This window comes from Dama dama, chromosome 21 (assembly GCF_033118175.1).
Source record: "Dama dama isolate Ldn47 chromosome 21, ASM3311817v1, whole genome shotgun sequence".
Lineage (NCBI taxonomy): Eukaryota > Metazoa > Chordata > Mammalia > Artiodactyla > Cervidae > Dama > Dama dama.
The window spans coordinates 4,182,488-4,205,391 of record NC_083701.1 but is presented as its reverse complement, the minus strand read 5'-3'; the positions used below and the strand labels follow the sequence as shown (position 1 = coordinate 4,205,391).

The following is a 22,904-nucleotide window of genomic DNA, read 5'->3' as shown; positions in this document are numbered from 1 at the left end:
AACCAATCTGACTTTTCAAACTGCAAAACTCAGAATTCTGTTTCTGACCATGACAAAGTAGGAAGACTTATCCTCCCATCCTACAAAACTAGTAAAAACATGAGAACCATTTATGGCACTGGAACTGAGGCAGTTTAGGACTGTGATTACTGGGGGAAGGAAAACACACATTCACTCTGCTGGGAGTAATTTCCAAACCACAACAGGATACAGGAGCGTCAGACAGCAGCAGACTTATCCTGAGGAGACAGGAGCAGCAGAGGTGGGAATCCATGCGGCTGGGTACCGGAGAAAACAGCAAATACATGATGTTCAGTGAACAAAAAACCCAGTATCCACGTGAATAAGCAAAGAGAGGTGACGTGTAATCTAAGGGAAAACCTGCCAATAGAAACAACCTCTGAAATGACCCATATGTTGTAATTAGCAGACATGTGCTACTATAATAAATATGCTATTACTATAAAAACATTCAAAGTCATCAAGAAAAAAGATGAGAATGAACAGATGAGAAATAGCAGAGAATGCAAACTATGAAAAAGAACCAAATGGGAATCCCAGGACCAAAAAGTACAGTATATAAATGAGAAAAATTTATTGGATGGTTACCACAGAAGACCGGATATTACCAAAAAAGAGTGGGGAGAAATAAAGTGATGTTAAAGAGAGACCAATGAAGGCTATCCAAACTGAGAAAAGAAGGGGAACCTTTTTTTTTTTTTTAATTACAATCACAAGACAGTATCACATGGTCTAACATACACAGAATTGCAATCCCGGTAGGAGAGGAGGAAATTGGACAGGAAAAATAGTTAAATGATGGCCAGTATTTCACCCAAATAACATGAAAGACACAAACATACAAATCTAAAAAAACTAAAGGATCCCAAGAAGGAAAAAATACAAAGAAAACTCGACCTAGGCACATCACAGTCAAATTGCTGAAAAGCAAAATTAAATAGAAAGTATTTGGAGGAAGAAGGCAGATACATACTGGGGAACTACAATTAAAAAACAGAACAGAACAAGTCCCTGAGATTCCATCAGAAACAATGAGGATTAAAAGATAATGAGTGTGCTTAGTCACTCAGTCGTGTCCAACTCTTTGAGACCCCACGGACGGTAGCCCGCCAGGCTCCTCTGTCCATGGGGCTTCTCCAGGCAAGAACACTAGAGTGGGTTGCCATGCCCTCCTCCAGGGAGTCTTCCCAACCCAGGGATCAAACTCAGGTCTCCTGCACTGCAGGCAGATTCTTTACCATCTGAGCCACCAGGGAAGCCCAAAAATCAATGTAGTAACATCTAATTTAAGGTACTGGGGGAAAACTGCCAGCTTAAAATTCCACATCCAGCAAAAACCTTTCAAAAATGAGGAGAAAGTTAACTATATTTTCAGATTTTAAAAAATGCTGGGAGGATTCATCACTGGCAGGTTTGCACAAGGATAAATGGACTGGAAATCCTTCTGGGTCTCCCAGGGAAGGTTTGAATCCTGTTTACTACGCATCTCTTATGTCTACTTCTGCTTCACTGACTACTCTAAAGCCTTTGACTGTGTGGATCACAACAAACTGTGGAAAATTTTTAAAGAGATGGGAATAGCAGACCACCTTATTTGTCTCCTGACAGATCTGTATGCAAGTCAAAAATCAACAATTAGAACCTTACATGGAACTGGTTCAAAATGCGAACCAGTTGGAAAAAGAGTATGACAAGTCTGTATATTGTCGCTCTGTTTAACTTATATACAGAGTACATTATGTGACATGCTGGCATAGATGAATCACAAGCTGGAATCAATCAAGACTGCTGAGAGAAATACCAACAATCTTAGATATGCAGATGATACCACTCTAATGGCAGAAAGTGAAGAGGAACTAAAGAGCCTCTTGAGGGTGATGAGGGTGAAAAAGCTGGCTTAAAACTCAAGATTATGGCATTTGGTCCCCTCCTTTCATGGCAAATAAGATGGGGGAAAAAGTGGAAGCAGTGACAGACTTTATTTTCTTGGGCTTCAAAAATCACTGTGGATGGTGACTGCAGCCATGAAATTAAAAGAGGCTTGCTCCTTGGAAGGAAAGCTATGACAAACCAAGACAGTGTATTAAAAAGCAGAGACATCACTTTGCCGACAATGACCAGTATAGTCAAAGCTATGATTTTTCCAGTAGTCATGTATGAATGTGGGAGTTGGACAATAAAGAAGGCTGAGTGCCAAAGAACTGATGCTCTCAAATTGTGCTGTAGAAGACTCTTGAGAGTCCCTTGGACTGCAAGGAGATCAAACCAGTCAATCCTAAGGGAAATCAACCTTGAATATTTATTGGAAGGACTGATGCTAAAGCTGAAGCTCTGATACTCTGGCCACCTGATAAGAAGAGCCAACTCACCGGAAAAGACCCTGATGCTGGGAAAGATTGAGGGCAGGAGGAGAAGGGAGCAGCAGAGGATGAGATGGTTGGATGGCATCACTGACTCAATGGACATGAATCTAAGCAAACTCTAGGAGACAGTGAAGGACAGGGGAGTCTGGTGTGCTGCAGTTCACTGGGTTGCAAAGGGTCGGACATGACTTAGCAACTGAACAACAAAAGAAAATGAAACGAAAAGTGAAAAGGAAAATAAGCTTCAGCCTGGGTGAAAATATTTCCAGTATAGACTCAAACCTAGAATATACTAGTTAAAAGCCCAACAAATCAGTAGCAAGACAAATACAACCCATAAAATAGGGGAAAGACCTCAACAGATATTTTACTAAAAAACAACACATGAAAAGGTGCTCAGTTCATTGGTTATCAAGAAATGGAAATTAAACCACAATAAGTTGGTGATGGACAGGGAGGCCTGGCGTGCTGTAGTCCATGGGGTCACAAAGAGTCAGACACGACTGAGCGACTGAACTGAGGAAACCATTACACCCTCACTGAAATAGCAAAAATCACAAGGACTAACTGAGCCGAGTGCTGATGGTGGCACGTGGGGCAGCAGAGCCTCATGGCTGCTGGGAGCGGGAGACAGTGCAATCGGCGTCCCACGCAGCTAAAGCTGCACAACCCTCTGACCCACCTACTCCACCCCCAGGTCACCCAAGAGAAGCGAAAACTCGTCCACAAGAAAGACTTGAACGAGCATGCTCCCAGGAGCTTCATTCATCACAGCAGAGCGCCGGGGCACCGAATGGAAGGACGAGGAAATAAATGATGAAAGAATCGCATCACTACACATTCCTCTGCAGTAAGAGCAAGAAGGTCTCAACTCGCACAGAGCCACAGGTCAGGCTCACAGCCCGCTGAGTGAGAGGAGCAGGGCGCAGGCGGCTCTGTCGCGGGCCGGGCGCCTCCATTCACCCCGGCGGGCAGGGCGCCTCCAGGGCAGACCCCAGAATGCTGTGGGGGCTGGGGGCCGGGTTACAGGGCAGCTTTCTGGGGTGAGCCCTCACTGAGCTGCACACTGACAGTGTGCACTCACTGTATCTCAACACGAGAATGTTAAAAAGCGAGGAATACAATGGAAGCTTCTCTGAGGGAAAGAGGTCCCAAGGGATCTGCTGAGACCTGAAGGGTGGATTCGTCTTAAAAGACAGACAAAACAGAATACCTGTTAACTCTCCTTGGGCATTTCTCTGGCTTGATATCCAACTCATAGTGATAGATGTCAATTTTTGGAATGTCCATTTCAAAGAAGTTGGCCTGTAACTTGATTGTTCTCCCGGAGGTCCCGAAGTCGGGTCTGGGTGGAGGCTTGAAGGCATATCCTTGGATGGGTGGCGGTGGCGGAGCAGGAGGCGCGAGCGCTGGAACACAAAGAGGACGCCCGTGACCCAGGGCCCGGCTGCCCGCCGCCTCCCGCCCGCGACGGGCCCAGAGGCCCGCGGGCACGCCCTCCCGCCCGCTCCACGGCACCGCCTCCTCCTGGAGCTCACCCCACTCCCGCCCGGGCCGCCTGGTCACAGAGCCCCCCAGGCACCAAGCTCGAGGCCCCCCCAAGGCGCCCGCTCCTCGACCCCCGGCGGCCTCCTCCCGCACGCTGTGCTCAGCCCTCCTCACTTCTTAGGATGACGGGCTCCTCGCAGTTCAGACCCTCCCCCCGCCTGCGCCTCCATCAGTGAGGGAGCTGCGGCCTGCTCTGGTCAAGACCCTTCCCACACACTTTCCACGGCCGACTGCTCAACAGTGTTCATCAATTTCATCTGCTTTTCCCTTGAACGCCTCCTTTCCTATCCACCTCGGCTCAGACAGTAAAGCGTCTGCCTACAATGCAGGAGACCTGGGTTCAATCCCTGAGTTGGCAAGATCTCTTGGAGAGGGAAATGGCAACGCACTCCAGTATTCTTGCCTGGAGAATTCCATACACGGAGGAACCTGGTAGGCTATAGTCCACGGGGTTGCAGAGTCGGACATGACTGAGCGACTTCACTCTCTCTGCCCCAGCTTGGATTCCCGTGTCATCCTGGTGGTGACACGTCATCCAGGTGCCCCCCTCACTCTGTGCAAACACTTCTCTGGCCCCCAGCACGCAGCCCCAACACTGAGGCATTCCTGCCTCGGCCTCATCTCCTGCCGCGAACAGACCAACGCCGCCCCCAAGAGCCAGCTCGTGCCTCTGGGCCCTGCACACGCCGCTCCCGCCCACAAACCCCGAGCAGCTCCTTCAGCCCACAGCCCGTCTGCCCAGCTCTCTGAGCTCCACTTCCAGGACGAGTCTGCCGCATGTGCTGCCACCACGCTTGGCCCTCGGCCTCCCCAGCCGGACCACGAGAAGCCCGAGGATCTGGTCTGAGAGCATGTGATGCACACGAGCCCAGACACACCGGATCCACCACTCCCACTCACACCAGAGACACCCAACTCAGAGGAAGGAAGGTCACCAGTGTCCTCTATGACGGACCACTGAAGTCACACAGGAGGGGGTTCGCAACACCAAGAGTCACCAAAGCCAAGCCTCCCGACACCAACAGTCACGCAGACGCAGTGATGCCGCATCCCAAGGACCACTTCCTCCACGACGCCCCTCTCCCAGGGGCTTCCGACAGCTGTGCTTGGGTCAACACGGCACTCGACTACGCCTGCCATCTCTCAGCCTGGAAGCCAAGGCCAATCACCCCCTTCTCTACCACAGGCCAAGATCACCTCCCCACAAAGGGGGCGTCTCAACAGTAAGCCAGTTCAAGACTTAAAAATGCAGCATATACACCAAAATTAAAAAAAAAAAATTATAAACCTCTCTGGTTACCATACTTGCTATGTATATTTTGGTTCTTTCTTTGCATATGAGAGATTAAAGATGGAGCAGTGTGAATTATTAGCAAAGAAGACAAGGCCAGAGGGTCATTAAGGGACCAAGATCCTCATGGTGGTATCTTTCCTCCATGACTCTTAAATCCATTAATTTAGTCTAGGAGTGCTCCCACTCAGCAAAGACAATTAAAAAATAAATAAAAAACCACTACAATATTGTAAAGTAACTAGCCTCCCACTAATAAAAATAAACGAAAAATAAATAAATAAATAAAAGAAACTTCATCTCAACTCAAATTTTCAGTAATTCCATTAATAAAATTCAAGCTGTGGTTTTAAGGGTAGAAAAAAAACCAATGAAAACAAATTCCAATAACAGAATACCTTAAATTTTCGCTCAAATATCTTTGCTTCAAAAAAGTCCTCATTAAAAAAAAAAAAATTCCATGTACTTCAGTCCCTATTGACATTCACGGGAAACAAAAGCACTCTACAAAAAATAATAGAAGCTATTCTTACTGTATTTCTGACATAAAAAAAAAACTCAGAGAGTCCTTGAATTACTTGTTTTCTGTTTGGGTTTCTTTCTATGAGAAAACAAACATGCTCTAAGGGTTATTAAATCTCTCTGAGTCAAACCACCTGGAGACCTTCCGGTCTCTGCACGGGGCTAGTGTGACTTCACAGATGACACTCACAGCCTTTCACAACAGCCAGTCCCTGCACAAGCTGCCTGTGTGTCCCACGCACGCAGCGTGCCTGGGCCTGGAGACAGAGGGCACAGGGGGACCCGGGCCTGCGTGCCACCTCCCGGGAGCACGTCTGAGTGCGGGTCACCCAGCGCATCACTGTGCCTACTTCTCCACCATCAGCAGGCATCACGGGACCCTCGTACTGAGGGTCAGAGGACAGATGCAGACTCTCTGCCCTCTGCAGAGTGCCCACAGGCACGAGACCCCTGTTCTTAGGTGGGTTCTATCCAGCGAGAAGAACGCTCTGAGTGTGGCGTCAAGGCTGAACCTGCGTGTCCCTGGAGAGGTCCAGGCACAGAGCCACAGGGCAACTTCAGGAACCAGAGCACAACCCACAGGGAAAGGAGTCCCAGCTTACAAATCACTTTCAGTTTTTTTTTTAATTAAAAAAATTTTTTTAATTGAAGTATAGTTGATTTACAAGATCATGTAAGTTTCAGGTATACAGGGTAGCGATTCAGTCACACACACACACACACTTACTCGCTCAGTGTGACCCCACGGACTGTAGCCCAGCAGGCTCCTCTGTCCATGGGGATTCTCCAGGCAAGAGCAGTGGAGCGGGGACTCCCCTGGTGGCGTGGATGAGATTCCACCTGCCAGTGCTGGGGACACAGGTTTGATCCCTGGTTAGGGACGAGTCCTCATGCCACGGAGCAACTAAGCCCGTGCTGCAACTACTGAGCCTGTCCGCCTAGAGCCTGTGGTCCACAACAAGAGAAGCCCCCACAATGAGAAGCCTGCGCACTGCAGCGAAAAGTAGTCTCCACTGGCTGCAATCAGAGAAAGCCCATATAGCAGTAAAGACCCAGCACAGTCACAAATAAATAAATAAAACTAAACAGATACCTACGATTAAAAAAAGAGAAAAGAATACTGGAACGGGTTGTAATGCCCTCCTCCAGGGATCTTCCCAACCCAGGGATGGAACCCAGGTCTCCCGCATTGCAGGCAGATTCTTTACCATCTGAGCCGCCAGAGAAGCCCATACTCACACACATATCTACCCTTTCCCAGAGTCTTTCCCCCACAGGTCATTACATAGCACTGAGTACAGTCCCCCGTTCTCCGAGGTCCCTGCTAATGCGCGGTTCCTGACTTTGCCTCTCAGCTACGCGGCAGAGGGGTCGTCTCGGAACCCTGAAGCCATCCAAGGCCCGGACAGTGACACAGCTGATGTGCCCATGCCGGGGGGGGGGGGGGGGGGGGGGGTGTGCTTCCGCCTGCCTCACCCCACAGCTCGGCCACGGGCCTGGGGCCGGCCTGGGCCCCCTCTCAGCTGAGCCTAGCACTCCTACAGCCCCAATACCCACCACCTGGACGTGGAAGCCGTGGAAGCAAGGAGAACTGTTGGCCAGTTGGTGTTGCTGTATTAATAAAAGCAATGGGGCAATGCAGTGGCAACAAGTACATAAAATACACAAGGCATTTCTTCCCCGCCTTGAGCTTTCAATCATGAAAACATGGACAGTTTGTGGGAAGACGTATGGAATATAAAACCCCAGGGTAAGGCCCTGTGAGCTGAGGGGACAGGTGTGGACCTGTGTTTGTACCTTCGGGAAGGAAACCCTCACACCAAGGGATGTGAAAGCTGCACGGCCTTGGCCCTTGAGGACACCACGGGTCTGTTTTTCTGAGGCGCAGAGAGTCCCGCAGGTAAACCGCCAAACAGGCAGGAGGACCCACTAACAACGCTTGGGAGGTGCAGGGGGCGCCAGCTCTCCTCCCCGAAGGAGGGACGTGTGGGCACGGACAGCGTCTGATCTGGGGGAGCTTAGAAGCCAGCCTAGCCTCACCCAGGTGAGCTCTGCAGACGTCTGCCCTCCACGGCCACAGCAGGAACGGGGGCTATGACACAGGTACCTGGGGGGGTTGGGATCAGAGAGAAGGATGAGGAGAGGACACGGCCCCCACCCCCCGGGGCACACGCTCCCTGGTCCACCTTCTTGCCCAGGGCTCCAGGAGCGGGTGCCACCAAACATCTAAATAAACAGAAGCCCAGGGAACAGCCCGAGAGGAGCAGGCATCTGGGCAGACTTCCTGGAGGAGACGCCACCGTGCTGGCATTAGGCCAGGTGGCTGCAGTTCTGGCGGCCCAAGTGGGCACCCCGCTGCAAATCCCCACGGCAGACGGCCCTGTCGTGCCAGCTGGGCACACGAGTCCCCAGCTCCCAGCCTCTCTCACACCTCCTACACTTTTCACAGAGAAACGCAGGTCTGACCCCGCTGTGAAGCTGCAGGCAGACACCCCAGCCCACGCCCCTCGCCAACCCCAGGCCACGGGCACAGCACATCTCCCATCCTGCAGCCAGTCAGATCGTTTGGTCTGGAATGATCTCCTGCTGGGAGGCTCGCCTCCGCACGGGCCACACGTTTGGGGTCTGGAGGGCGAGTCCTCCATTCTCATCCAGAAGTACCAGATGTCACAGCGGGCGAGCTGCCAACACAGCCCCGCCACATGAGTGAGTCAGCCCCCAGCGTCCACTCCTGACCATGGTGCGGGGGCAGAGGGCAGCGTCAGGGACAAGGCGGACACCCGGAGCGTGCTGCGAGGCCGCTGACGGTCCAGCACGTGTGTCAGGCCTCCATTTTTAGAGCCACAGCTCAATCAGTGAAAGGGAAACGTGTAGTGAATGAATAATCGACTTCCTGTGTGACTAACCGGGTCATAGAAACCAGAGAGCTCTCCCCAGAGCCCGCAGGGGCGAGCCTGTCACCCCGCTGGTCCTCCCACAGAAACCCACCCCCCAGGGTCTGGGCTGTCGCAGAGTTTAGAGGAGGGTCCCAGAGCAGGGCGTGGGACCCCTGCCCCCTCACCGACTCCTGACAGCCCCACCCCAGCCCCCAGGAGCGCTTCACTGGTCCCATCCCCCACCCGGAGCTGGGGTCCAGGGTCACAGACCCGAGGAGGCGCCCAGAGCCCACTGACTGCATGGACCAGCATGGGCCGGGGCAGAGCTCTTCCCAGCTCCCAGGGAGAGCCCGCAGGAGGCCCCCAGGACTCAGGGCAACCTCACAGTCGGCTAAGACCCGCCCCCGCCCCCATCCGGGAGAAGGAAGTCCGCCTCCTTGCAAACGCTCAGATGACGGTGGCAGGTCCTTTCCTGCACAGAACACCGTTTCCATTCAAGGAGCCGCCGCGCTTCTCTGCCCACGATGGCAGACGCGGGCGGACTGGGTGAATCCTTCCCGTATTGTAGTCTTCCCTCTGATTATCAAAACACACACTTATTACAGAAGATGTAGAAAAATACAAAGAACACTTCAATCACCTATTGTGCCGGAAGCTGTGTGTGGGGGCTCTGCCCCCAGGCTGCGCCGCCTCAAGCCCTCCAGGGAGAGCAGCCGCGCGCTGCTCTCCGGCCCCCGCGAGGTCCCTCGGTCAGCACTTGGCATACGATCACAGCCGCCACCCGCTGAGGTCTGACTGTGCGCCCGGGGGAGCAGCGCACGTGGGGGGCCTGCCTGTCAGGCGGCAGCACTCACAGGTGCTTCTTCAAACCCAGGGAGTGCACGGCCTGCTGCTGGGCCTGGTTATTAAATGTGCTAACGTGTTACGGTGTCACCCTTCTGCTTTCCTGATAAACCATTTCAATACAACCAGTTTTCTTTGTCATCCTATGTGCGTTGCTTTTGCCTTAAAAAACCATCACTCTGGAAAGGGACTCATCACACGTATCACCAGACTGACAGAGGGGCTCCTGACCACAGGCCCTGGGGAACCCCCTCCTCTAAGGGGACAGGGTGGCCTCGTCTCTAAGCAGGGAAGAGGATGTTTTGGTGGCTGCTAACGTCACAAAGCCTTTGCGGTTTCTGCGGCGGCATGGAGGGTGGGCAGGTCTGACGTTCCTCCACCAGGAACAGCCGTACGGGCCGACGGGGCCTCTGTCTCCATGGCTGCCCCATGATCACCCATCCCTGATGTGATGTGAGCTCACAATGTACCCGCTGCCATGACAACAGGCTTTCCAGGCTTCTGCTCATCACACAGGCCGCCTACCACACGGCAGAGTCGGGAACTGGAAATCAGACATTCTGATAAGGCCTGACAGCAGCGCCCCCGAGCCTGGAGGCTCTGCCCGCAGTTCACCCAGGGCCACGGCAGCAAGCCAAGTGTCCCGGTGAGAAGTGTGGAATCAGGCCATCCCGGTGAGCAGGGGGACAAGCAGAACTGTTCAGAGAAGCACTTCATTTCCACCGTTTTCCACATACTTAAGCCCATAGAACTGAATTTTCCAAAAACTGCAAATTACATCAGGTCAGGCACTGGACCTGGAAATCTGATGGGGAGAAGACAGCCCGCGGCAGCCTCACTCCAGCCTTCATGGGGTGTCTGCTGCTACAAACAGGGGCCAGCCGACACCATCAGTCTGAGAACAGCATCCCTGGCCACAGACCACTGGAAATAAATCACAGAACTTGGAGCTAGGAGTCACCTTAGAGTCAGAGAGAGAGGGTAGCCCCCTCCCCACTCCCTGCTCTGAGTCATGGACTGCTAAGGGCTCTGGGCAAGTGCTGGGGCCGTGACGTTGAGACAGGTCTGGGGGCTGGTCTAGGGAAGGGCTGGAAACAGGAAGTACCAACCAGGCAGCGGGCACCAGGGCTTCCCAGAAGGGGCTCAGCTGCCTGCACCACCCCGCCCCCACACACAGTGTTCCTGCCGCCTCGTCTTATTACGAGTTAGCTGACCTTCAAAAGCAAAAAGATCTGCCTGACTGTTCACTCTAGGGTGACTGAAATGTTCCTTAAGAAAGGTCTAAATTACAGAGTCAATAAACAAACGAACATCCTGGCTCTTAAACTAAGCAGCTTCGGTTACTGGCAAGGGGACCGAGATTCTGGGCTGTACTCACTGGCTGTTCTGTGCCCCTGGAACTTGGGTCAGAGCCTCTCGGGGAGATTGGAGGGCCCTCCTCTGGGATGCGAGCCCAGCCCACCGGCACTCGTGTCTTAGTGGGGCTGGGATGAAAGAGCTGGCACCCAAACACCAGGAAGCCATCATAAAGCTCTTTCCAGAATCTCAAAGTACACATTATTATTCAAAGTCACGTATCCTCTACCTTCCTTTTAGAATTCTGTGCTCATTATATTGGGTCTCACAGTAACTATGAGGGCAAGAGAAAGTGATGAAAGCAGCTCAGAGCCACTGAGTCCTTCCATGCCATGCCTGGGGCCAAGCTGGGGGTGCAGCTACTCTGCGCTTCTGGACGTCATTGTAAGGAGAACACAGAGGCATGGGACGAGTCATGTGTCAGGGTCCCTTGGTCAGGCAGTGGCCACGCAGGACCACCGCCAGGGTCTGTGTGTCCCCCACACCACGCCTCATCGAGGGCACGGGCCAGAAAGCAGACACTGTCAGACCAGCACTCTCCCCTAAAACCAGGGCACGCGGCTGCCACCGGGCAAGTCCACCTGCTGCCCACACGGGCCGGTCTCCTGTGGCCTGAGCTGACTGAACCGTGTCGAACCATCGCACCGGGCTCCTCGGTGGAGTGAGTGGAAGCAGCCTTGGGACAAAGCTCTGAGAACGCAGACAGAACACTGTTGGCTGGAGGGCAAGTCAAACACACACCATCTACAGGACCACAGGCCCAGATCCGGGCGCCCGCAGCCCACCAGGAGCACAGAAACAGGCCGAACCCCGCGGAGCTCCCAGAGAGGCGACCGACGTCTGGCCAGGTGCCACGGCCCAGGAAGACTCGCTGCACATCCAGCGAAAGCCCTGCCAGGGGGGTCCAGGCTTGGCCCAGACGCCTGCAGACTCAGAGGCAGCTCGTGGCCCCCGGGCTGGGGGACACGAAGGAAGGGGGACGCTCGGGGCAGGGAGAACCCGGCCCCAGTCACTGGAGGGAGGAATCACCCCCAGCAGCATGGAAACCAGGAGCGTCTGGTGCCACTGGGGTTCTGAGCAGGTGGTCAGCAGCAACGCAGGGGGTGGTGGAGAGGCTGACCGTCAGGCCTTCCCCCAACACCCCCAGGCCCATGGGCCCAGAGGACCTTCACTTCCTCCTCCTGCCCTCGGGCAGGTTTGGTCAGCAGTTCTACCCAGATGAGCAGCAAGGGCAGCTAGGCAGAGACTGGCGATCCCCTGGGCGGCCTCCCCAGACCAGAGAGGGGGTGGGGACAGCCCCCGAGAAAGACAGCCAGCGTGGGCACAAGGCAATTCTCTGGAAATGTGTCAGCCTCACATGGCCACAGTTCCTGTAAGACCTTCACTTCCCCCTCCCTCGGGGGAAATTCCCACCTGTCTCGGCCTGGTTCCTGGTAAAGCCTAAAGAGAGGGCCCCGAAGGCAGCCTGAACAGAGAGCAGACGATGGGCAGGTGCGCCCAGGTGAGGGCAGGCCCCACGGGCCGCGAGCCGGACTGGCGCTCGGGGTGCCCACAGGACGAGCACCCAGCTGCCTCGTGCCCGCGAGGACAGCCGCCTCTGTGTCTGCGGCAGACTCAGAGAACGCCGGCGGCAGTGGGTTTTAGGTGGTCTCTTGTGGTTTAGCCTGAAACTCCAACAGTCTTCTTTGAGGAGTAGCCCCCAAAGCCACCTCTGTGATCGGTAAGAAGAAAACGTTTTTCCCCTCATAATAAGTATTTTAATAAACTTTCCCCTCTTAAGTTAAAACTGTCCCCTCTGATTCACCATCTGTCACTACTCAGCAATGTTAGAAATACCCTAAATAAATACAAGGAAGGATTAAAGAAACACCTGTAAAATGTAAATTACCTCCCATGGAAACACTCCCCCAAACGACTGCTATGACACTAGCGTGGACGAGCAGCTCTTTCCAGCACCTGTCAGAACATTTAGACGCACTTTACATAAAAACCCGCGAAAACGTGAACACTGGCTTATCTGCGCCTTTCTCCCGCACACTTCTCTGCAGCATTGACTAGTTCTGAGTTTACATCCACTCAGTGACTCTCTGATTGTGTAACTGCCTCTCCCACCAATGTTGGCATCACCAGGGCAGAGACTACGTCTGGCTTGGTGCAACTGCTCAATGAATAAATGAACAAACGAATGATCAGATGAAAAAGGGAATATATGAGTGTCTCACTAACTCTTAGCAGAGACGTGTTTTGGAGAAAAGCACGAGGCCGCCACGAGGGTGAAGATTATCACTCCACCTCCGGCGAGCAACCTGCCCATCTCACCTCCAGAGGCCAGGGATGACCAAGCACCAGGACACATCATCCCCACACCTGCCCGCTCCGACAGCAGGCGCTGCCAGATCACAGGCTGCATGCCGGCCCCAAGCGGCTCTGCTGAGGCCCCCTACGGAAGAGCCCACACGGCACCTCTCCTGCTTCAGCAAAGTCTCTCTCCAAAGAACCTAGATCATTCTTATCCCCTGTAGTGTACAAGAATCTAATCAACCGTCCCTCTAGAGCAGCTGGGAAAGCTCAGAAAACTCCGCTTCCTGCCATTCCGCACTGACTCCTCCGTCCTCGTTCAGGACAACTCTCAGCACCGAAAGGAACACGCACCTTCTTTGTAAGGTGCGTATCGTCACGCGAAGCCCCCGCAGTGACGCAGGGGCCCTGGCCACAGGGGGCGCAGGCACAGACGCTGGGTCCCCTCCGGTCCTCACGGGGGAGGCAAGCAGAACCCCGGATGGGAAACGAGGCAACGGAAGGCAAAGCCGGGACCCAGACACGGGTCTTGCTGCTGTCACCACATGGGAGCTTCACCACCAAGCTCAGCTGCCTCGGGGCCCCTGAGAGAGCAGGTGTGTGTGAACCACACGAGACGTGTGAGCTGGCCGCACACGCTGCCCGTGGCCCTTCCCGAGCTCAGCGCCCCCTCCCCGGGCGTCTCCCGAGCACCCTGACGGCCCTGTGCTCGGGCGGCTCGTCCTCAGAAGGCGGGCATGCAGGGACAGCACAGAGGCCGTAAGCAGGCCGCCAGGACAGGGCAGGGCAGGCGGAGGTGGCACGTCCACGAGGTGGACAGGACAAGAACAGCTTCCTGGATGTTAAAAAACGTGGGTGAGCTTCCACACATTACTAAAAACAAGTTCCAAATGGGTACCAACTGTAAACAGACATCTCTAAGTGAAACAAAAACATCCAAAGGCATATATTAAAATTGAATAACCTTTTATAATTATAGGATGGGAGGCAGAGATCACAAGAGGCAAGCTTGACTACATGAAATTCTTTAGATTTCTCTAATCACTAGATAGGTAGGTAGGCAGTTTAGTCGCTAAGTCGTGACAGACTCTTGTGACCCCATGGACTGTAGTCCACCAGGCTCTTCTGTCCATGGGATTCTCCAGGCAAGAATACTGGAGCAGGTTGCCATTTCCTTCTCCAGGGGATCGTCCCAACCCAGGCATCAAACCCAGGTCTTCTGCATTGCAGGCAGATTCTTTACCAACTGAGTTATGAGGGAATCACTGGATAGACTCACAAAATTTAGACATGATAAATTCACAAACCCAAAAATATAAACCTGGATGGTTGCTTTGTGGCCGAGTCATGTCCAACTCTTGGGGATCTGCCCGACCCGGGGCTCACACCTGAGTCTGCTGCATCGGCAGGCGGGTTCTTTACCACCAAGTCACCAGAGAAGGCATAAACCCGGACACAGAGTTTAAATTTCTAAGGATTGAAGACTAACTGGGAAACGGGCAGCATCTATGAGTGGATAGTGATACAGAAAACCCTAGCAGCCAAAAAGCATAGAAAACACATTCAGCCTTTCGTCAAAGAAATACGAAAACAAACAAACAAAACTGTAACTTTTGGCCCATCTGGCATTTATTAGCACTTGGGGGAGAAACCACTGTCATCCAAACTAGGTGATTTTGAAGGAATGTCATGTCTCAGAAATCTTTTAAAATCATGTGCCTTTTGATCTAGTAATTCAACATCTAGGTATTCATTCTAAAATACTCATCAAAGTGAAAGTGAAGTTGCTCAGTCGTGTCCGACTCTTTGTGACCCTGTCGACTGTAGCCCACCAGGTTCCTCTGTCCATGGCATTTCCCAGACAAGAGTACTGGAGTGGGTTTGCCATTTCCTTCTCCAGGGGATCTTCCCAACCCAGGGATCGAACCCCTGTCTCCCGCATCGCAAGCAGACGCTTTACTCTCTGAGCCACCAGGGAAGTCTATACCTAAGAGCATTTATTGTAGAATCAAAATCATACAATTTTGACAATGATGTAAAATACCACTACAGTAATTTCCTGTTACCTCTCATCTACAATTGTTACATAGAACAATGCCCAAGTGGGAGAAAGTTCCAAAACAGTATCTGATATAATAAATTGCATTTGCCCTCTATTTACACACACACACCCCAGGGGTATGAATAGCAAAACTTATGGAAGGATCATAAAACAAAATACTAACAGTGATAATTCCCTAGTGGCCATACTACGATTGGTCTTTATGCCTGTGTATTTTGTACATGAGTGCATTGTATCTATTATTGGAAAAATACTGATTACAAGATGTAGGCAGTCATTACCCCCATTTGATAGATGTCCACATTAATTCTAAACTTCCCTAATTCAGGATTTGCGGCAGGCAGGTTAAGCTTTCCATCTGTGTTTTACAGATGGACAGAGGGAGACGGGCAGGTGGAGCTCCTTGCCCACGGCAGGCAGCAAGCTCCCGGCTCCGTTGTCTCAAGACAGGCCACCACTGCCTCACTCTGCAGCCAGGAGGCTGGCAGGACCCCAGGTGGAAGCAGTGCCTGGGGAGCTGCCAAAGGGCACCCACTGTCCGGGGCAGGATGGGAACCGGGCCATCCGGGCCCCAAAACTGCCTGTGCACATGTTATCTGAAACACAAGATTAAGGCCACAGTCTGGGTTTTCCAGCCCAGATACAGGACCCGTACTGGAACCGCACATGAGCAAAAAGCCTCTCGGAAGCTGGTACTGCCCATCTGCGAACATGGCTGGCAGCACCAGGGGCGGGCCTGCTCTCCGCTCAGCGGGCTGCTGACTCAGGCCGGATCCCCCTTCTCCAGCCACACAGGCTGAATCATCTGAGGTCTGCATGTCGCACTGGGGGATCCCCACACCGCAGGCCTGCCCTGGGGAGCATGAGCTGCACTCGGCGGGGCTAGGTCCAAGAGAAGCGCTCAGCCCGGCTGGGACAGCAACACGGCCGGCAGGTGGCGGCCCACGGGTGGCACTGCCTTCTGCAAACACACAGGTGAGCAGCAGGGCAGAGGGGCTGGTCCCCACCCCGCCCCTGCTCCCACCCCCACTTAGGGCCTGGCTGCTGACCAGCTTCCGAGCCAGGGCCTCTTCCCTGGGAACTGCCTCCTGACATCAAGCCTTAACTTCAATTTCGGAGCACCCACACAGCTCCAGATAATGTAAATCCACGAAAACCCGATCTCTCAGCACTACCGGTGAGGCCTGATGAATGTTAAGAGAAAAAGCACCATGAAGGAAAAAAATAACATCAAGAATGAAAACATTCAGTTCTGTCCCACAGGGCTTCTGAGTGAGGTCTCAGCATTTTGCCTGCCTTGAAAAGAGTAAACATCTGTTTCTGCCACCCACCAGTCAGCATCGCCCCTTTGCCTGCTGACACACGCCCGTGTCACTCAGAACCAAAGTGCCAGGTCACCTGCCGTCTGGGGAACCTACGGGTGGCCCCGGATGCCCAGGCTGCACCACCAAGTCAACTGTTGTGCGAGGTCCAGCACAGGAGGAGGAGGAGGAGGAACAAGAAGGGACAGCCCCAAGCGCCCTCAGCGCGGCTCAGCCACCCATCGTGGCCACACCAGGGGGAGTGGGACAAACTCCAGGGTGTCCACATCTGACCCGCAGGGGAACCGAGCCCGTCCCTACCCGGAGGGTGACTTCAGGGGTGACGGCCAGCTGTTCTGAAGTCACTGCACCAAAAAGAACTATCTTGGAACCGAGGCAGCAGGACTCGGCAGGTCAGAATTCTGGCTTGGTCCCCGGAGGTGTGACGTCACACAGCAGTTCCCTCTAAACAACCATCACACCAAAACCTCTACCTGGGATGATTTCACACTTCCTCCTCTTCAACCTACTGCCTTTTAGATCACTTTACCACCACACGGCCCAGCCCTTCCTCACTCTCTGCCCTGCTCCTCACCCTCTCGTGAGCCTCTCCTCGCTCCCTCCCCTGTAACCAGGAAGCCCTGCAGACAGACCTCCAGGGCTCACAAGCCCCCTGGATGCACACCTCCCAGGACTCCACATCTGCTCTGCCTGCTCACCTGGAGAGAAGCGACAGTGACCCCACACCCCCACCCGGGTCACCTCTCCCCTCGGGACGTTTCTCCACGCGATGTGTGTCAGGTCCGTCCTACCCGGCATTTGGGCTTTTCGCAGGCCGAGCTGCCCGCTGTCCCACAGGCTGACGCACGCTGTCGGACCTGGCGGGCCGCTGCGGGTGAGAGCTCCTGGACCTGCCACAACGTGCGTACCCCGCTGACGAGTGAGCCCGAGTCTGAATGAGCTGCCTACTGAACACCTGCCATGTGATGTGTGACCATGGACTGGATTCCCTTTCTCAACAGGAATTAAGAATTCATTAAAGCGCTCCATTGCCAGCTCCCTTTTATAGACGGGATGGGTTGAAATGAACGATCAGGGCCCCGCAGCTAGAAGGGAGACACGCTGGGGTTTGAAGGAAAAGACTGCGTGATTCTGAGGCTTCACACCCCTGGTGACAACAAAGACCCCAGCCAGCCAGGAGCATGGGGACTCACAACTGTGCCGCCACGGGGGGGCGGCCTCTGCCCGGGGAATCAGCGGCTTCGGGGTGCTGAGGTCACATGGCCTGGAAGGTCTGGGCAGCAGCCCCCAACTGAGACATTTGACACACACATAGAAGCAGCCCTAGCACTTCAAACCATTTTAAAGCTACTTTGTTAAACTGCGTGGCACGTATACAGATGTTCTTTCTATGGCTTATTTTAAATTTTTACTTATTTGAAAACAAGATCCTCTCACAATTTAGAAAATAGAAACAAGCAAAATAGACAAAAGCCCCTTCCAACTTAGCACGTGGGACTTCTTCGACCCAGTAACAATCATCTAGTAAAAAGCCTGTTGAACACAGTCCCACAGCAAAGCGTTTCTTCTGAGGACAGAGCCAAACCACGAGGCCTGCAATCACCACGTGAGCAGAGCTGGGCAGGTGCAGTAACGAAAGAAAACGAAACACGCAGTGTCACCGGAAACAGACACAGAACTGCCCCACGCGGGCCGCACGACCACCAACACCAAGTCAAGACGGAACCCTCAGATGCCACCAGAACTAAAAGCTCGGCAGGGCTGCTGGAAAGAAGCCTGCAGGAACCGCTGCATCCCCACAAGCGAGCGCCTGCTGACTAGGGAAGCTAACTCACAGACAAGCACCACCTGTAAGGTGCAAAAGGGAGGCAGGTACAATCAGACTTGAAAGGTGTTTCAGTTAATTAGTCTTGCCCTCAGTGACAGCCGCCACCGGCCTCGTGGTGACAGAAGAGCTGTGTCAGACCCCTGCAGTACACACCACGGGGTCTGAAAGATCCGGGCAGCGTTCCTCTTTCAGCTTCCGGGGGGCGTCTCATGTGAGGACGCTGCAGAGGCTCATGGCCTGACCCTCTTCCAAGAGCCCTGCTGAGCCCGGCGGGGCTGCCCCCAGGGACACCTCCTAGGACCTGGCCGGCAGGCACCTCACGTTTCCCGGTCACACAGCCTGCAGTGAGGCGGGACTGCGGGGGCCGTCCGGGAGGGCGAGGGGTTCCTGCTGCCATTCAGCACAGGGACCAGGCGCCCCCCGCACCTCCCCATCGCCAAGGAATTCCCGGCATTCGACCGCCATTGCCGACAACACAGCCAACCGCAAGGCTGCTGCTTAAGCCTGCAGTTTTTGGAAGGACGACACACCAGTTGTTTTAAAACAGCCAAGTCCTTCCGCACGTACAGGTGGGTCCATGTCCCCAGCCCGTGAGTCCGGGCCGGCTGAGAGGAGGGACGGCGAGCCGGGCCACCATGGCCGGGCAGCTCCCACCCCCTCTGGGAACCAGCCTGAGGCAGGGAGAGGCCCCTGGCGGGCAGCCCAGCCGAAGTCAGCCCTCTGGCCCAGGAGCCAGACGTGAGAGGGGAGGTCCCCAGACAGTCCCGGCCTGGGGACCGGGCCCCCAGGAGCCCAGTGAGGAGCTGCCGCACTCCCCCACAGCCAAGGCTCTGCAGAGCAGAGACCCCCCACACTGTGCCCGGTCCAGACCCCAACCCGGCGAGTCCGCAGCACCAGACGTTGGGGCGAGTGCTGACTTCCAAGCAGTGCCTCCTGCGCCTCAGACCCGTGGGGACAAGCAGGGACGTGCAGATCTTCAAACAGACACACGTGGAGGCAAGGGGCTCCTCTGACGGCCACCTTCCCGACCAGGACCCAGGGGACAGCGGTGGACGGCATGAGTCTGGTCCCCGGGTGCTCTGAGCACAGACAGCCGGCGCTAGGAGGGGGCCCCAGTGCCAGGCAACCGAGGCCGGGAGGCTGTGCCGAGGAAGGACGTCTCTGAGGGCACAGCTAGCTCCCAGAAAGTGGGTCCCCTGCCACCCAGGACTGATGCTGACGCAACGCTGGTCTGACCGGGCATGGGGTTGGGGGGACAGAAACCATGCATCAGTTGGTCCCAGGGTCCCCTTGCAGCCGCCAGCTTCCTGGGACCCTCTGTGTATGCCCACGGCCCATGCCTGCCCACATCTGGGCACCTCCGCCCTGCCGCCCAACCCTGCCCCCAGCTCCTGGTTCTTCAGAGGGAATAACCGCCATCAGAAGGGGGCTCCTACAGCACCCCCAGCCCGGGCTCTGTGCCCCTCACCTGCCATCAGGATAAAACAGGGCGGGGGGAGGCTCACCAGGACCACCCTACCCCCACCCTGCAGACAGCGGCCATCGTCGGGGTGCTCCCCCAGCCCTCCTCCTCCCAGAGCCATGACCACCCCCCCCCCCCCCGCCAGCTCACACTGTGCGCACTCCCATCTTAAACAAGACAGAGAAAAGGCAAGACACTGGCGACAGACACAGACCGTGATAAAGCAAGCAGACGGCCACAGAAGAGGAAGACCGACGTGCTAAAGAGGACGGCCGTCAGCCTACAAACGTGCCTCAGAGAAACGGCCTCGAGAGAATGATGCTCAGGATGCTCTCAGCGAGCCCCAACAGACGTCAGGGGCAGAAACAGTCTCTGGCGCCCACTCCCCGCTCCCGCAGCCCAGCAGCTGGCCCCACATGCTCATCTCCCCCAGCTCCTCCCTCCCTCTCCAGTCAGGCTGCGCCCCTGCCCGCGGCAGCCCCCCGACAGCCCCGCGCTCTCCGCCAGCTCCCCTCCCTGCCTCCCCGCTGCTGCTCTGGCCCCTGCGGCCCCTCAGCCCCGCTCTGTCCGGCCACAGCGCACCCCACGACCATGGCTGGCGGCACAGCTGCCAGCCCTCTTGACCTCCACCGGACCCCTCCCTGGTCCATGCTGCCCAGGCCCCCTGCTGCGCTCGCAACACCTCTGCTCGGACCCCTGGACTCTGATGGCACCTGCCCACCCCGCCCTCCCCACCCAACTGCTCTGAACCCGCTTGGCAGGGTCACCAGAACCCTGCATGACTGACACCCACCCTCAGCCCGCATCCTCACTTCACTCACGAGGCCAGGCCAGAGTGCTGGTGCCCCCGCCTCTGCCCCTCACCTGGCCCACGACTAAAGCCAACCGCCCCCACTCACAGCTGCACCGTGTAGACGCCTTCAGCTTCACCATCTCTGCTGCTGGCATGCTGGTCCCAGCCATCACTCGTCATCTCCCGGTGGATGGCCTCACAATTCCCAACAGGGCCCCTCCGCGTGCTCGCAGCAGCTGCAGACTGGAGGACCAACAGCGTGGCTGCTCAAACCCCAGCGGCCCCCACCTCAACCAGAGGGACAGTCCTGTCGCTGCCCTGGCCTCTCTCCCCTCTTTGCACCACAGGCTCCTGCCCCAGGGCCTTTGCGCCTGTCAGGTCTGTTTGAAACCCTCTTTCCTCAGCCATCCCTGCGGCTTGCTCACTCTTTCAGGTCTTTGTTTAGGGGTCACCTTCTTAAGAGAGGACACTGCTGACCGCCTGGCTAGAAACAGCGGAGCGTCTGCTCCGCCGCCCCTCCCGCTCCAGCGGCCTCTACAGCATCCGCGGCCTGGCGTGCTCCACGTGGGTCCTCCCTGCACCAGGAAAAGCCAGCACTCGGGGCAACACGTGGCGGAGAGCAGGCGGGAGGACCAGAGTGGCCTGATGTGCCAGCTCAGGTAGAGTCTCGCTTCCTTCTCGCTCCCTCGCCATGGCAGAGTCTGCTGGCCGTCTGCCACGGCCTGGCTGCCTGCTCCTCCCGGCATGTGGGCATATGCTGCCCAGCCTCACGGCCTGTGCAGGCAGTGGAGGGCTAGGTGTGTGGAGGCAGGAGGTCAGCTGTGGGTGGATCCCTTGGAACCCCATGGACCTCCTCCCCTCCAGGCCCCTCGCCTGCCCCGCGTAGAGACACACTGAGCCTGGCCCCCGGGACAGAGCAGGAAGCCCACACGTCCCTGGAAATTCACACACAGGCTTGGATTCCTGCAGGAGATGTGATGTTGGGGTCTATTTAGGGCTTCATGTGCCCCAACTAATGATACACCCTTTTGCTGTCACTATGTTTTCTACTGTGAATACGAGTCTTTTTAATAGAGTAAAACAGAGGTTAAAAATAAACATTACTAAGGAAAAACTTTAGCCTCTCTTTATATCTTTTTTTTTGGTAAAACATGGTTTCTTGTTACACATCAAACTATTCTCAGGCTGGGTAATCTACAGGGTCATGTCTACAACACTGCCATGGTAATACAGCAAAAGAATACTTCCTTTCTTAGTGATATATTTAGAAACCAAGCATTTCAACTAAGATTTTATTATAGGAATACTCTTATGTTTGTCTTAACTTATAATTGCAACACTTTGAAAAGAAATGTTACTTTAATGTTAATAAAACAGGGCACATTTTTTTTTAAGGCACATGTTGAATAGCAAACATCACAATGCTCTTACCAAACAAATCCCAGAATGTTCTTGTACCAAGAAGAGCATCTGAAAAGACTAAATAAGCTTTAGCTCTAAGAAATAAAATTTCCTTGCACACTTTAGCAAGGCTCCTGTGGCTGATACTCACGGCTGAATCCAATTCAACTGGGCACTAATTCATCTGTAATCCCCACACTTGGAACCAACAACTCCCTGAGGGGACATGTAAAAGCAAATTCACCAAATAACAGAAATTGGAAAAACCCCCCAATCTGCATAACCAGATATATGAGACCTCACTTCTAAACGGTGGCATCCCGGAGAGGCACAGTCTTTCTGAGTAAGAATAATTAATTAGGAGTAAATTTGTTGAAAAGCAAACAGGACTGTTGGGTCTCTTTAATCAATTCTTCTATAAGAGAAACAGGCTCACGATTTAAAACATACTAGAAATATATTTCTGCGTTTTTCAGAAGACCGAAAAAAGCTGAATGACACTGCCAATGGCTTTGACCGTGGATGGTGCCCGATGCGGACAGCTGGCTCTCGCCCTGAAATGACACAATCATGGCATTCTCCCGTCCATGCCAGACCTCCGGGCACGCCCAGTGCCCTCTGCAGCCTGGCCAAGACAAGGTCGGGATCTCCTGCATCCTGGTGAGCCCCTCTGAGCTTAAGGTGGAACCCCAAATATCATTTTTGGTTGGTTGGGAGTCAAAAAGGCGTCCTTCAAGGCCAAGTGTGCTGGTGCCTTCGAGTTCAAGGCCACATACAGAAATCTAGGGTCATGAATATGCAAGGAATGATCAAGGTGGGGTTTGTTCTTTTAACCACATCAAAATTCACGCAACATAAAATTTACATCCTAATCATTTAAAATGTACAATTTACTGCCTTTTAGCACATTCACAACGT

The 22,904-nt window shown here is 54.3% G+C and overlaps 1 protein-coding gene across 1 annotated transcript in view; it reads right to left on the bottom strand.

The window, feature by feature from the left end:
* Positions 1-22,904, bottom strand: part of AGO2 (argonaute RISC catalytic component 2) — a 92,248-nt gene that overhangs the window by 45,927 nt on the left and 23,417 nt on the right. Inside the window, exon 2 of the mRNA XM_061123131.1 lies at positions 3,598-3,793. Coding sequence (XP_060979114.1) covers positions 3,598-3,793 — 196 coding nt within the window. The remainder of the gene's footprint in view (positions 1-3,597; positions 3,794-22,904) is intronic.